Consider the following 16,604-nt stretch of genomic DNA (forward strand, 5'->3'; position numbering starts at 1 on the left):
CATATAAAGTGTGCTGTACAATCTTTGGCTTGTATCTGACAGTTTTAACCTAGGTTTCTAACATACCTATGGAAGCTAGGAGATCAAAGATTGCAGGATTATCTTTTAGTCCCACTCTTTATTTTATTTTATTTGCTTGCTTTTCTGTTAGTCCTACTCTTTATTATTATTTTCTCTATGTCTATGGATACATATTTATCTGCCAACTAAAAATAAACTTTCATGCTTTTGGCTCTAATCCTTAAAAGCTTACATCACAATAAATCAGTTAGTCTACAAAGTGACAAGATTCCCTTTGTGTTTACTTTATCCATTGTTTTTAAGATGCATGCAGTTGCTCCTTTCAATAGTTACTAACCTGTCCTTTATTAGGTATACTCATTGAGGATGTCATTTTAATGACCCAGAAAGTAGAGTAAAGGTTATTTAGGGATTCATGCTGCTGCTACCAGGAGATAATCTTGTCATCTGTAGAAATTAGGGGTGCTTCCTGTTCAAACACAACACTACCCCGCTATGGGATGTAGGAAAAACAGGTACAAAACATGCATGCTGTCATATGTGAAAAATCACATAGACATGTATTTGGCAACAGTTTTCCTTTGTTCCTAAGATCAAATTCCCTCCACCTCAAATTAGGCAACTTTTAAAAAACCATAACTTGATGTTTGGAAATCTGTTGAGTTTCATACTCAAGTGTGGAGCTCCATCAGCAGCAGTTTATTCCATCTGGGTGCAGTAGTTTCTGTATGGATTTTTTATTTTGAAAATATAAGCAATTTAGTGACACCAGGTTCCAAATGTGCTTTATCACAGAAAAATAGGTGTTTTGGTCATCAAAACCCTATATACATTCTGACCATTTTGTGTTGTATTTGCAAACCTTTCAAACATCCACATCTAAAATGTACTTGCAAGGGTTGATCTTTCATATTAAAACAGGTAAAGTTGAAGAAATGCCTATAGGGATGCCACTTGGAGGAAAAGTAAAAATTAACTAGGCAACAAACTTGTAAACAAGCCAGGCAGCCTGATTTCTTATACTGTAGAATCTTAAACCTTTCGCTGTAGAGAAACATGTGACATAATTGGGACAGTTTACACTAGCTGATATTCTTCCAGAAAGCTATTGTCATTATTTTGTAGACTGCTTTTACATCACCACCACTTTGAAAACAACCCAGTGCTGGTATCAGTTTCAGATACCGTTCATGGAGCTGCAACTAGCTGGCAAGATTTATTTATACTTTCATAAATAAGTATAGCCAATAGAAATTGTCGCAATTATGATGCAATTAATTGTTTCTTTTCAACTGAGTATAGCAGAATTAAGTACTCTTTCAATTAGATGTACTTAACTAGGTTATTCTATGCTATCAGTATGAAACACTTTACAAAAGTCTCTTTTTTTGTAAGCAAAGATATGATAGCAGGAATGCTTGTTCCAAAATGTTGAGGCGGTATTATTATTATTATTATTATTATTATTACATTACTATTATTACATTATTATTAAATTTGAATATCACCCTTCATCCTATGATCACAGGGGTGATCTACAGGGGTGTGGCTTACAACACAGTAATACAAAATGAAAACCCAAATGCACAACAAAAACAAGAACAAACCAACAACTCATTCCCCTTATGAAAAATGACAATTGTCATAAGGAAGTGGCAACATGACAACTTTGGGTACCTTTGAGAAGGAATACCAACAGTACTCAACTAACACCAACCAAAAAAGGATTGAATTCACATAACACAAGAAGTTTAAAGAGTTGTTAGATACACTGGGTTAGAGAAACATGGGTACATTTTAGGGCATCCTTAATTCTTCAACAACTGAAGATGGAAAATGAGTATCTGAGAACTGAGTACCCCAAATCCTTATTCCAGGCGTCTTATTGCAATAATTGACATTCAGGCACATTCCACATAGCACTTTGAAACTGCAATGGATCAGCTGGCTGGAGAATACATACTCTGGGTTTTTTTGTGCTGGATGCAATATCCCTGAAATTGAAGCGTATCCTGACAGCAGATGTTTAGATTCTATGTAATGAGGAACAACTACCTTTGATAGAATGCAATAGCACCAAAACAAGCTGGTGTCCCAACATCAACTTCTTTTGTCAAGGTGAAAGATTGCAATGTTCAACCTCCACAATTGCAAGCAATTATCCCAACACTTCTCACTCAAGTCTTGACAAGCAAACCCACGTGCTATCTCTCGTATTTTAACTCATAACAAGCAAAGATTTCTGTATTTAATGATCATATTTTCATAAAGCCTCTAGTCAGCTTCCTGTTTGCAAGTTTTCTTATGGGCCTACTTTAGGACCCCTCAAACTAATTTTTATTGGAGACCTAGCCCATTCAGTTACACCAAGTCCTTAACCAACCTTAACATTTCATACTATGTCCTCTGCTCCTATAAACCTCACTTTGCCTTTATATCCTTTCCCCACACAACATTATATCTCATTATGCTATCAGCAGCCTACCATCATAAGTACCCATGGGTGCTGCCTCTCCTGCTACCGCTGTTTTAATATGTAAAAACACTGCGCAATCGCTGTTGATCTATTTTGTCATAAGGATCACTGTAACGGGAAAGCATGGAACTCTCTTTTCCCATGTGTGAGGTGCACTGACATGGATGGGGAGGGAGGATAAATCTAATCATGCTTAGAGCTAGCTGTGGGACCTCAAAATGCCACAGGGTGTTGTATCCTATTTTTTCCACGAAACAGATCTGCCATACAAAATCCACAGTTAGATGAATAAATTATTCCATTTAAAAAGGGGGTTTCATACTGTACAAGGTGGAGGGGGAGGGAGAAAACTTTACTTAAAAACAACCACCACTTTTTGACTCTTACCTGAATTATTTGTGGGAAATCAACATGTTCCTCAGTGCTTCATGTTTGATAGACCTTTGCCATAAATATTGTTTTTTCCAAAGACTTTCATGCTTTCTCCTCCCTCTGCTTGTAATCTTACATTAGGTACGGAAAAAATAGAAGACACTGCAGGGAAAAGATCAAATTCAGGCATTTAACTTTTAAAGTTTCTAAAGTTTCAAGGCACTAAAATATTCACTCCCCCCACAAACTTAAAAGCAAGCAAGAAAAAGCCAGCAACTTATTTTTAAATGGAAAATTGTGATCCAACATTCTTATGAAATCAAGACAAGTTCCCGTGCTATTCTTTCATCCCAGGCCAGGGAGTTCTTGCAATCAGCCCCTAAAGACTCTTACTAATGGCTTGAAAGAACTGTTGAGACAGCCCCTCCCCCTGCTTTTCAGGAGCTACTTAAAGACCTGTGTGGCATAAGGAAAAGGCAGAAGAGGAGAATTCAGGACACCTTATGCAACCAGCTCCTGATTACATTGCCAATAATAAGAGAGAATATACTATTTCTGTTTTATTGGCTGCTGCCATTCAGGACCTACTAACAGTGCTTGCCTGACTTAGATTCTCTTGGAGTAGCACCTAGCCGTGTTATTTGTTTCTTCATTTTTAATCTCTTTCTAAAAATAAAAAAATCTAAGCCCCAAATGGCAGGGTTCTTAATAAGGTGGTAGAACCACCTTTGATAGCAAAAGGCAACAGGCACATATACAATCTTCGTGCTGGGGTGCCACAGCCTTAAGATTGCAGAGAAGATAAATGCTGCCTGATCTTAGGAGCAAAAGTCAGCATTTCCACTCAACTCACTACTGGGGTGGGGCTCTCTGTCTGCTTGCATGGGCCTGCATTGACCCGTTTTATTTATTGTTTGGTTTTCTCTTTGGCTCTGCCCACTTCAGCCTCTGGCCCCACCCACTTCCACCTTTGGAACATGGTACTTGGACATTAAAATCCAGCCCTCAGGCCATGGATTAAATTAATAAGAGTAGCCACAGTAAACATTACAGCTGATTTATGGAGTGTCACTACAAGGATGGGATTCTTTTTAGCAATGTGGTTGTATATGCCATAATGTTTACACTGGCTCCAGTGACTATGGCCTTAGCTCAAGTTCACATTAAATAATCAGTTCTAAAATGTGTTTGCAAATTCATTACAGGATGTTGGATATTTCCAACTATAAAAAAGAAGGACTGCCCACTTGTGGAGTTCTTCACAAGGTTAGAAGGAACCGAGTGTATGGGTAGATGAATTCCACGATGAAAGGTCATCATCTTTACCTTTAACATTGAAAAATGTGTGTGGTTCCTTACTAGTATTATACTGGATATACTGTACCCACAATTAAAATTAATGCAACATTTAAGTGGGAAATATTTTCAGGTGCATAGAGAAAGCATCACAACTAGTTACCAAAATCACCTAGGTTCTAGCCACCAAAATCCCATCAATTCACAGTGTAACCCTTTTTTGCCAAAATATACAACTTCATTGTTTTTTAAAAATATGATTGCAATTTCTATCCATGCATACCAAATGAAAACAATTATAGTATTTGATACAGGGATTGTCCCTTCTTGCATCTTTATTTATGCTCCATAATGATTATCTGCTAGACACAGAAATAGTGTTTCTGTAACTCTAAAATTTTACTGGAGGCATTTAGCAAAACCTTGCCTTAAAATATAATGATTTTTCATCTTTATTCTCCTCCTTCAAAAGGTTTCACTGCTCCTGATGTTTAACGTTATGCAAAGACGTGTTTCTGCCAATGAATATCGCCTTATGGTTATGCTTCTGCAAATAACCTGCTGTGAGCTGATAAAAGGATTAATGCTGCCAAAATTCTTAATCTGTGAAATTACAAATTAAATTCTCATATTAAAAATACCACCCTGAGGTATTTTTTGTGGTTTTAATTCCCCTCTGGTGTTCTGCATACATTGTGCTTGTTAATGACTAGGACAAGACTGTCTCTGTTGGCAGCCTGCTGCACAGTGATAATGTGTAGGCATTTACTTCACAGATAGAACCGGATTTAACCACCAACTGATAAACTAAGTGGCAAGTGGGTAATAAGTCCATATTAACTGAAAAGTATTACTACAGAATTCAGAATTCATGGACTATCAAAATCCTGGCTAGACTAAAATGTACAGTCAGAAAGGATTGAGATGTCACCAATGTAGAGCGATATTAAGTTATCGTCTTTTAAACTGACTAAAAAAAAAACCATTGGTATTTTTGTTGTCTAAGTACTCATGAACTAACAAATTAGACTTCCAACAAGATAGCAGACTTCTCAACAAGCATCATTAAATTGCACCTGGGTACTTTGGAAAATTCTGATTAAATCATGCAATAGGCAAAAGACCCCATGAGTCAAGAAGAGGGAGTACTTAGTCCCTCAAACTGGGGCGGGTTGAAGAATGTAGCATTTGTCTGAAATAAGGCAAAATGCAATGTCTAATTACTGGATGAAAATTTTTCAGTTCCTGAAAACATGAGCTTCTACTAGAGTAGATGTGCATGTTTTTTGGAGGAGGGAGGGGAAGAATAGTATGTTTATGTGAATTAGAAAAACTAAATCTTAATGAGATCCTTTATACCGGTAGTTCTTAGCTGCATCTCTAAGAGGAAACTTTGGGAACACAGGAAAATTGGAAGCTGCCTTATACATACTATTAGTTCATCTAGCATATCTCCAGAATTTCAGACACAGGCCTATCCCTACCTGGAGATGCCAGGGATTGAGAGTACCTAAAGCCCATCGACTTCTGAGATCCTTCACTGACTTTATTTTCCAGAAAATCTCTTTTGGTATCCAGGGGCAACATAAATGGTGTGTGTGTGTGTGTGTGTGTGTGTGTGTGTGTGTGTGTGTGTATCACTGCCATCATAGAAAACCTGTGAGAAGGCTGAGGCGTAGGAACACATAGGCATAGGAACAAGACAGTGTTTAAGTAATTAAATGACAGCTGATTAGCTGCAGGGTTAAGGGAACATAGAAAACTGTCATGCTTACTGAGTCAAGAGTACAGTGGTACCTCGCAAGATGAATGCCTCGCCAGACGAAAAACTCGCAAGACGAAAGGGTTTTTGGTTTTTTGAGTTGCTTCTCAAGACGATTTTCCCTATGGGCTTGCTTCGCAAGACGAAAATGTCTTGCAAGTTTGTTTCCTTTTTCTTAAAACCGTTAATATCCAGGGTGCATTGCTTGAAGAGGTGCAGTTGCGACTTGACTTTGAGGAGCAACTCATAGCACGCGGTGTGGTAGCCTTTTTTGAGGTTTTTGAAGACTTTGGTGATTTTTGAAGCTTTACCTAAACTTCTTTTGCAGCCATTTGGCAAGTTAAACTTTTAAAACTTTTTTTGGGTTTTGGATTTTGGGTTGGGGTGTTTGGAATTCAAGGACTTGGTGTTGGGGAGGGGTTTGCAAGAATCTGGAAGTTTGTGTGTTTTTTTCTGCATTTTTATGATTTTTTTGTGACCATTGGGGCACTCTGCTGTTGTTAAAAAAAAGATTTCTGGGTTTGGATTTCTGTGTGGTGGGTGGCTGGGGGGGGGGGTCAGGGAATTGTTGAGAAGGGGTTTGCAAGAATCTGGAAGCTTGTGTGTTTTCTGGGAGGTTTGGTGCTTTTGAATTTTTTGGATGTGAAGCACTGATTTTTTTGGGGGGGGGTTGCGAAGGTAGGAGCTGTGCTGCCATGGGGCCCAAGAAGACTGCTGCTGCAGAGGCCGGTGAGAGGAAGAAGGAGAAGGTAACGCTGGAAATGAAGAAGGAGATCATCCAGAAGCACGGCGGTGGAATGTGTGTGACAGACCTCGCCAGGGAGTACGGGAGGAATCCATCGACCATCGGGACCATCCTGAAGATGAGGGAGAAGATCCTTGCGACTGATGCAGCCAAGGGAATCACCAGGATCGTGAAGAACCGCCCAGCTGTTCTGGAGGAGGTGGAGAAGTTACTGCTCATCTGGTTAGAAGAGAAGCAGCGTGCAGGGGACACGGTGACTGAGGCCGTCATTTGTGAGAAGGCCAAGGCCTTGCACGCAGACCTCGTCCGGCAACAGCCAGGAACCTCAGGCAAGCCAGAAGTCTTCAAGGCAAGCAGAGGCTGGTTTGACTGGTTCAAGACGAGATCTGGAATCCACAGCGTGGTCAGGCATGGAGAGGCTGCCAGTTCTGATGTTCCTGCGGCTGAAGACTTTGCAGCGGAGTTCCTGGAGGTTGTGACGACGGAGGGCTACGTTCCACAGCAGGTCTTCAACTGCGACGAGACTGGGCTGTTTTGGAAGAGGATGCCCAAAAGGACTTTCATCACTCAGGAGGAGGCCAAGTTGCCTGGCCACAAGCCCATGAAGGACCGTCTGACCCTGCTCTTCTGTGCCAACGCAAGCGGCGACCTGAAGACCAAGCCCCTGCTGGTGTACCACTCGGAGAACCCACGGGCCTTCAAGAAACACAAGGTCGACAAGGAGCAGCTGAGTGTCATGTGGCGATCCAACAGTAAGGCTTGGGTCACACGTGTGCTGTTTGTGGACTGGGTCAATCTTGCTTTTGGCCCTGCTGTCAAACAGTACCTGCTGGACAACGACCTGCTGCTGAAGGCTTTGCTTCTGATGGACAATGCTCCTGCTCATCCTAAAGGCCTTGAGGAGGACTTGTTGGAGGAGTTCAGCTTCATCAACATCATGTTCCTGCCGCCTAACACCACGCCACTGCTCCAGCCGATGGATCAGCAGCTCATCGCCAATTTCAAAAAACTATACACCAAGGAGCTTTTCAGGCGATGCTTCGAGGTGACTGCACCAACATCACCCTGCGGGAATTCTGGAAGGACCACTTCAACATCATCACCTGCTTGAAGATGATCACCACGGCCTGGGACGGGATCAGCCAGAGAAATTTGAATTGCGCTTGGCGCAGCCTGTGGCCGGACTGTGTGGCACCAAGTGACTCTGATGCACCAGAGTCAACAGTGGTGCAGGACATTGTTTCCTTGGGGAGGACCATGGGCCTGGAGGTCACAGAGGAGGACATCAGTGAGCTGGTGGAGGAGCATGACCACGACCTGACCACCCAGGAGCTGGTCGAACTGCAGGCAGAGGTTGCGCAGGAGCAGGCCTTGCTGGAAGAGGAGGAAGCAACTGAGGAACGGCTGTCCTCCAAAGAACTGAGGGACATTTGCCATAAGTGGAAATGTGTGCAGGCTTTTGCACAGCGGCACCACCCTGACAAGGACCTGACATGTGACCTTGCGAACACTTTTGATACAAGGGTCATGTCGTCTTTCAGGGAGCTGCTGAAAAGGCGGATGAAGCAGCAGACCATGGACAGGTTCTTCAGCAAAAAGCAAAGAGTGGAAGAGGAACCTTCTTCGAGTTGTCCCCCAGAGTCTTAGAAAATGTATGTACAGTACAATACACTTTGTTGATTTTTAAATGCTTTTCCGTCATGTTTAGAAACTTAAATTATTGTTCCTTCAGTTTCTGAAATACTCTTTACAGTATGTGTGACCTTAAAGAGCACTTAATAAACTCTTTTTTTACCAAATTTGGCTTTGTTTGGACTTTTTTTGACCATAGGAACGCATTGATTTTCAATGCATTCCTATGGGAAACCGTGCTTCGCAAGACGAAAAAATCGCAAGACGAAAAAACTCGCGGAACGAATTAATTTCGTCTTGCGAGGCACCACTGTACTGGTTTAACTAGTTCACTGACTGACAGTGGCTCTCTGGGCTTTCAGACAGGAGTTTTTCTTAGATGCGCCTGGAGATGCCAGAACTGAACCTGGGAGCTTTTGTTGCGGGATGTAATCCACTGGTGCAGTCAAATGCAACATTCCTTATTTCCCTAGAGTGGGCACAGGCAGGGGGACATCCAGTCAGTGTAACTTCCTGTTCCACTGGTCTGGAGCTTCTTCCCCCTGCATGTGACCTGGGAGATGGGCGTGCCTCTGGCTGACTCCATAAAAGAGCAGAGTCATGCAGCCATTTTCTCAGGTCATCTGTTTTGTCTTTCTATTGTCTTGCTGTTCTTTTGCTGCCATGCTGCTCTCTTGCAGCCATTTTTTTTTGTCTTAATGTAATTTTGCTGTCTGCTGGCTCTTAGCCAGCAGCCCATGAGTTCTATTTCCATATGAGATAAACTCACAGTTTCTTTGTGTAACTACCAAGTAAAGTCTGCCTTTCAGGGATCAAAATCGTGAACTGAAATGTGGGTAAACTTTTTGTTACTTTACTCAGAAACACTCTTGTGTCTTTATTTTTTTTAAGAGAGATCAAAGGGGACACCAGGAAATAAACTTACCTAAGAGATTCAAACGAATCTGCAAACTAGCTTCCAGCTATATTGAGGGGAATTTGCTCTGCTCCATCACTTACTAGCGTGAGTGAAGGAAGGATAATACTTATTCAATCTATCCTTTCCTACTATCCTTAACATCCCCACATTGGTATGTAAGGCACATGCTCTACCACTCCCTATTGGAGCAATTGGGTCCCATAAGTACCACATTCCACAGTGCCCAAGGGCTGATTTCATACACATATCATGTCAACAAGTTGCGCTGGCTGTTCTCAAGTACACACTTATGCATACAAATGTTAATACAAGAACTGGGTAGTTAGTTTTTTCACAGCAATTGTCATGCCTCCATGATCACAGAACTTTCTGTAAACCAAGTTATTTGCTGTTTAGCGCACACATTAGATCTGTAAATGCCTAAAAAGCTTTGCAACTAGAGATGTAGAATTTCTGAAAAAACTGAAGTCATAGTGGAGGGAACCTGTTTTGTTTCCTGTTCCCCAGCCGCACCCCAAATTTTTTTTTAGCAGATCCAATGTCCCTTTGTTGCTTTAGAATTCAAAGTGTTGGTGCTGACCTTTAAAGCCTAAACGGCCTCGGTCCAGTATACCTGAAGGAGCGTCTCTACCCCCATCATTCAGCCCGGACATTGAGATCCAGCGCCGAGGGCCTACTGGCAGTTCCCTTATTGCGAGAAGTGAGGTTACAGGCAACCAGACAGAGGGCCTTCTTGGTAGTGGCGCCCACCCTGTGGAACACCCTCCCTTCAGATGTGAAGGAAATAAGCAGCTATCCTATTTTTAAAAGACATCTGAAGGCAGCCCTGTTTAGGGAAGTTTTAATATTTAATGCTGTATTGTTTTTAAACACTCGATTGGGAGCTGCCCAGAGTGGCTGGGGAAGCTCAGCCAGATGGGCGGGGTATAAATAAATTATTTATTATTATTATTATTATTATTATTATTATTATTATTATTATTATTATTATTATTATTATTAAAGGAACCTAGCCTTCTGTCAGTTTATGAGCAGGCAAAAGCAATAAAAGCAGGAAAAACCACCAGCATTACAGTAAAAAAAGGAGAAAGTTAGTATGTATTCTATTCAACTAAGTCCTACTCATTGAAATTAGTGAACCTAAGCTGGTAAAGTCTACTAGCTTCAGTAGGACTAGGACTGAATACCACTCATGTTTCTTTCAGTCCTCCACAATGTTAAGCACTCATTTCCATTAACAGAGTTGGAAAATTGGGGGAAGGGACCAAGACTCAGTGAGTACTACATAAAATTTAATCAGTGTGATTTCCTGAGCTATGACTACCAGTTCCTACTTTTTCATATTTGTCATCATATTTATCATGTACTTCTAAAAACTGAAGTTTTACCCAGACTGAAACAAGCTTATCTACCCTTTCACATTTCATAGTCCAACATTTTCCCCTTTTTTTGAGGGGGGGGGAACAAAGAGGCTTCTGGGGGGAAATGTCCCCCATTCCCCCACCCAGGCCCTCACATATCTAACTGCAACAGGTCTGAACAAGCCTCGTTATTTCTCCAAATGGGCCTGAGAAATCCAGATAGTATAGTGCAATGGGGTTGAAAGAGAAACGTAACTCACTAAGCAAACGTGACCAGTTAAAAAGGTACGTCCTCAAAGTGAAATTGATTTACATCAATTTTATATTGGTAAAAATTATACCTGCCACCTCATTCAATGTAAATATGGCTTTGCCTGAATGTGCTGCAATGACTTTTTAAGAACACTAAAATCAATAAAAAATCCTTGCTAGTTAAAAAGAAAATTGGCAGCATCTTGTTGGGATCATATTACTTATAATAACGTTAATACATTTTGTTTAAAATGAAAAACAAAGGACAGTATTTGAATGTTGAAAGCATCCTCAAGCTATAAGAAAATCAACTCAAGTTTATCTTTCATATGTTTAAATCCTGCACATTAATCAATTGTGTGCTTTGTGTTCTTCAGTCTTTTAAATACAAAAATCTTTTTAAAATTGTTATTATTTTGGCATATATAATGTTTGAGAATATCACTGGATTATTGTCCCGTGCACTGCAGCATGTTAAAAAGTGGTGCATATTATGAAGTAAAAAGCACTAAATATGTAAATTATATTTCCCTCTCCCTTCCTTTCTTTATGGCATTTCAAATAATTCTCTTTACTGCACATATAATCAAATACGAAGATAGATAGCTACATACTGCACAGTAGAGATAGCAAGGGAGAGTCCATTTTTCCTGTGTCAAGCAAAGTATGGAATTTGAACTGCAGAATCACACACACACACACATTTCCTTGCCTTTATTCTATGTGGATGTTTTGTTATACTCACTGTCAGTTAGTTCCCATAGCCGTGGGGGCAGGTCACTGAAATACTCATGGCTGAGAGCTGCCTGTGCTGACAATCTGTTCTTTGGAAAACACTGGAGTAATTTGGAGGCCAGATCCTCTGCATGATTCACATAGCTTAGCCTTAAACATAAGCAGAGAAAAATTAGTGAGACAACAAATAAAAAAAGAGAAACTACTCTCACTGGTTATGCCATATATAACGATATCAAGGAAAGCAGAAATATAGAGCCCGGTCCATGTACCTAGCCAAATTCCACCGCTGTATCTTACATGGCTTATTCACAGCCATTGGCAGTAGTTATAAACATTAAAATTTATCGTTTCACTTTAGTTACTGTCCTTTTAGTTGTTAGCAGACATTTTTGAAGTAAGCAGAGTGCAGAGACAGTGGCTCCTTGCCTTTCAAGATGCTACAAAGCCAAGGACCTTCACCTCTCTGCTACAGTTACTGTAGAAATTCAGTGTCCTCTCAACATTCCCCACCCAACATCTCACATTTCTAAGCAGAAATCTTTGTGGAAGACCCTGACTGCAAAAGGAAGGGCATCTCATCATCTGTGCTTTCTGGTGAATGGAGGGGAAAGCATATAAATGCCCTAACCTTTACAGACCCCCCCCTCCATTCTTCTATCATCATGTTTTCCCAAAGCATAACACATCAAAACCCTGCCAACTGTTCATTCTGTTTGCTCCAGATTTCCCCTGAAGCGAGGGGTGCCTACTGATTTATGGCCACCAATGAAGTGATGGGAGCTCACCCTATGGAACACAGTGCTCTGAAACAGATAAAATAGGTTCATACCTCTCGATCCCTCAAATTGTGAAATAAACTTAATTCTGAAAAACTGTGGAATACCTTTTCAAGTAAGTCTATTTACACTTGATATAGCAAGAAATAATTTTAGTTTTCTTACGAGATTGGTTTTAGACTGAGATAGGCTTTTGTTTTTGTTTTTTACGACACAGCCTGACATTTTGTTAGCCTGCTCTTGAATTTGTTGGTATTTCTATGTAGGCTACAGTCAGGCCATGAGTTTCTTCATCTGTATATGTATGTTGGAATCTGGCTACGTTATTGTACTTAGTTCCCACCAAAATAAATGGGATAATAATCAGCTTTCATATTGATTTCAATGGGATCTCAATGCAATTTATTTATAGGTTGGTCCTGTAAATATTTACTCACAAATTAAGTGCCACTGAGTTTAACTGAATTGTTGTAGAGGACATATAGTTTTTCAAAATCAGCTGCTATTCTTTTCTGCATTTTCAGTTTGAAATACAAACACAGGCCACAGTGTCACCTACCAACTAGACTCCAGTTTTGCAAGAATTTGTATTCAAATGGTGGGAATGGTTCCATTCAGCTATTCTTGACATTTACAAGAAAACACTTCAGAGTGAAGGGCACTAGTAAATGTCAGTACATAGATTGTTCACAAAGACACAGTTGGCAGACAAAGGTAGAGAAAAGCATATTCAAATGTCCACGTATATGGGCTCATAAAATAATTATAATATAAATCTAAGTAACTTGGCACAGTATCCTTGTAGGATTAAGCCAAACACTCATCTCAAATTCAACTGCATGGCTTTAAAGCACCAAAGTATATTTCCAAATATAAGTTAGTAAAGCTATATGCAGAAGTTATCTGATTTTCAACAAGAGCTATTAGGTGTTCATTGCTGAAATAAAACAATTACATTTTTATTAAAAGATTAGTCTTCAAATTTCTTCCCACCAGTAATGTTTCTGTCGCAGAATGGATATAGAAAGGATAAAATGTGTACAATGTATTTCAAATGAGCAGATCTTTTATGCATACTAAAGGAAAGTCAACCACAGGGGAGTGGAATCAGGGGGGAAATTGATTCATCGCATCATAGAACTGGAAGGGACTTCTAAGTTCCTCTAGTAGTCCAACCTGCACCCTGAACAAGCAGCATTCAGCTTGTGCTTAAAAGTCTCTAATAAAGGAGAGTATACAAACTTTGAAGGCGTCAATTCCACTGATGAACAGCTCACACTGTCAGAAGGTTCTTAATGTTTATGCAACAACAACAGCATTATTCAAAAATGCATTTATTGTATTTCGAACCTGTTGGTTTGGGTCCTACCCTCTAAAGCTGCCTTTCTCAACTTTGTGTCCTCAGATGTTCTTGAACTACAATTTCCATCCTACCTGACAAATGACCAGGAATAATGGGAGTTGTAGTCCAACAACATCTCCCAAGGTTGAGAAAGGCTGCTGTAGAGCAACAGCAAAAATTTGACTCTGATATATACATGTCAGTGTAATCAATGTAATGCCCTCCAGATGGTGTTGCACTACAACTACTATCAACTCCAACCAGCATGACCAATAGTCAGGGATGATGAGGGCTGTAATCCATCACACTGCTAACTCATATTTAACTTGTAATCTATTAATATTCCTATATCCTTTTCCCATGTATTTCTGTCAAGCCAAATGTCACCCATCCTGCAGAGATGCAGCAATAAGACATACTTGTTGCTATTTCTTTCTTCCTAATATTTATATACCACCCAGTGGTAAAAGTCCTCTGGCTGGTTCACAAAAAAATAAAATATAAAATACAGAAAGAAACTAAAATCTAACACAGAATAAAACCAGCACCAGAGAATTATATCCAGTACATCAAACATTAAAAACAGTAAAAAAATCTAATCTAAAAAATACTTTCCAAGGTGACTATATTTTAGCTCCAAACGCTTCTCACCTTCAAGCTATTCCATCTGCTGCCCACACCAGTGTTCTAAATGCAAGCAAATATGCATCTGAAACTCTGTAAGGGAAGAACCAATTTTTTGGGGGGAGAGGAACTAGGTAAATGTCCAGAAAGGGTTAGACACCTTTTCCCACCTAAGACTTCTCAACTCATATTTGACAGCTTGTATTTTCTTCTGAGAAAACAATCATCAGCCTGCATTATATGCATCCATAGTTTGTCTCAAATATCTTTAAGATGTACCCAACAATTTACCTACTAGAAGTCAGGCAGCAGTCCTTTATCAAAGACAAACAATATTTAATCTTAGTCTCTATACATAAACTGACAAACCACCAAAGAAACTAGCTACTGAATCTAACATGCACCTTGCTCTACTTGGTGTCAGAGTAGAATTTAATAGAATATAATTGTGTGTCTAAGGCACTGCAGCATGTTTCATTTCTCAGCAGTCTATACTGGTATGTGTGATACAGTAAGCTTCAATGCTGATGCTTCACTTGCTTCCGCACTAATTAGAAAGCAATAGTGGTTGGCCATGATAGCATAATTGAAATGGAGTGCTTTTACAGATGAGTACAATCAAGTACTTACTACAGTTGTGACCATTCAATAATGTAATTAGCACTACTGGAATGATCTTTAGAACAACCTAATCTGCAGGTATCTGAAAAATGACCAATACCATTTAAAATGTCTTAAGAGCATGTTTAAAGACAGGAGTGCCTGGCGTGCTCTGGTCCATGGGGTCACGAAGAGTCGGACACGACTAAACGACTAAACAACAACAAACAAAGAGCATGTTTGGCTGAATTGGAAGTTAACTGCAACTGTTCCTTAACACAATTTGCAAATCACATAAGCTGTTGGCTTATTATTGCATTACTCCCCCCCCCCTCACAAAACTCTTGATCACAAGCATTTGATTTAATTTCATAGAGAGCACACTGGGTTTCTTCCTATTGCAAAGAGGGTCAATTCTTGGTCAAGCTGAACATGACTAGGATTACTGAAGCCCTCAAAGGGGAAAAAAGATTTGGGCATGTGCACTGAACCTCTGAACTTATGGTGCTTTGCTGGTTAAATTAAATAAGGGACAGAGGTCAAGTTCACTTTCAAAATCAAGGCCTGATTAAAAAACAAAGATTAATCCTGTATATATTTTTGACAGCAAATTAGGAGAGCACTTCTGAAGGTTACCCACAACATGCCAGCATTTTCTGATTCAACAAGTACTTCAACCCACTCCTTTGCTGGTGAAACTCAGAGCAACATATTCAGAACACTTTGAAATACTGGTTGTTCAATTACAAAATATCACTATGTCTGACTTCAAAATTTCCTTAGTTTGGCATTATCCCTGCTTGAGAGAAAAAAGTAGCTATACCAATGGGAAGACTTGAATGGCAACCAGCTAATATACTCAATTCCAAGAATTTTAGTCTTCAGCAGTTTTCTGTTTAGAGTATCAGCACAATTTGAACGCATCAGGGTAAAGATCTAAAATCTGTAAAATTATGCCACCAGAAAGAGTGCACTATGAATAGCTCCACTGAAATAAAATGACTAGTCCAAACTAGAAAGCAATGGCAGAAGTTTATAGGAACAAAAGGTTCTCTTACCAGAGGTGATGCTACCCTATGATACTCCAATTATTGTTCGATTCTAATGAGTCCCAGCCAGGAGGGCCAATGACAAGGGAAGATGAAGGGCCACAGGGTAGCCATCTCCATCTTACCACAACAACCAATGTCCTGTTCAGAAAATCTGTTGCTTCCAGCACTTAGGAAGAAGAGTCTACTTTGCCATTAACATTTTGAGTATCTTATTCAAGCAGAAACAGAAACCATGTGGTACAGCTCTTAAACTATTGTACTATAAAGGGAATACCCATGAGGTGAGGTGAGGATCCACAGGGGCAGCAGAGCCAGCCTCCAAGGAATGCATCACCCACTGCTGCTGCTACCACAGGTGGTAAAATCTCCTCATGCCACCTCTACAATGGCCTCTTGGAAAATAGGAGCTGCTGGTCTCCTGTAAATTTTTATTCCCCCTCGTTTCTGATGTATTCACTCACCCCTTCTTCCTGGGAAGGGGCACAATTTTGTGGTTTGCCTCAGGTGCCAAAATGTATTGGGCTAGTATTAGTACCATAGTTTATTTTTATTATAGTTTATTTTTATTATAAAATCAGTATAGAATGCCCTTGAGATACTGTTATGAAGCGGTTTAAGATGTAGTAAATAAAACTA

General features: G+C 40.0%; 2 protein-coding genes across 20 annotated transcripts in view; one reads left to right on the top strand and one right to left on the bottom strand.

Annotated features, from left to right (window-relative positions):
• The window catches only part of LOC308569411 (uncharacterized protein), a 286,883-nt gene that overhangs the window by 240,864 nt on the left and 29,415 nt on the right, over positions 1-16,604 (top strand). For 10 of the 14 annotated variants that reach the window (XM_081163357.1, XM_081163353.1, XM_081163350.1 and 7 more), the window contains one exon: positions 12,310-12,465. The gene's annotated coding sequence lies outside the window, so the exon portion shown is untranslated. Of the gene's footprint in view, positions 1-12,296; positions 12,466-16,604 lie in introns of all 14 variants that reach the window. The other 4 variants (XR_014000684.1, XR_014000688.1, XR_014000690.1 and 1 more) reach the window with 1 other exon arrangement.
• The window catches only part of CDK14 (cyclin dependent kinase 14), a 223,208-nt gene that overhangs the window by 42,273 nt on the left and 164,331 nt on the right, over positions 1-16,604 (bottom strand). For all 6 annotated transcript variants that reach the window (XM_081163263.1, XM_081163266.1, XM_081163265.1 and 3 more), the window contains 2 exons: positions 11,582-11,721; positions 2,885-3,031 (listed from right to left, as the gene is read on the bottom strand). In XM_081163263.1, coding sequence (XP_081019389.1) covers positions 2,916-3,031; positions 11,582-11,721 — 256 coding nt within the window. In that variant the 3' untranslated portion in view covers positions 2,885-2,915. The remainder of the gene's footprint in view (positions 1-2,884; positions 3,032-11,581; positions 11,722-16,604) is intronic.

Source organism: Podarcis bocagei, assembly GCF_964188305.1.
Source record: "Podarcis bocagei genome assembly, chromosome: 12".
Lineage (NCBI taxonomy): Eukaryota > Metazoa > Chordata > Lepidosauria > Squamata > Lacertidae > Podarcis > Podarcis bocagei.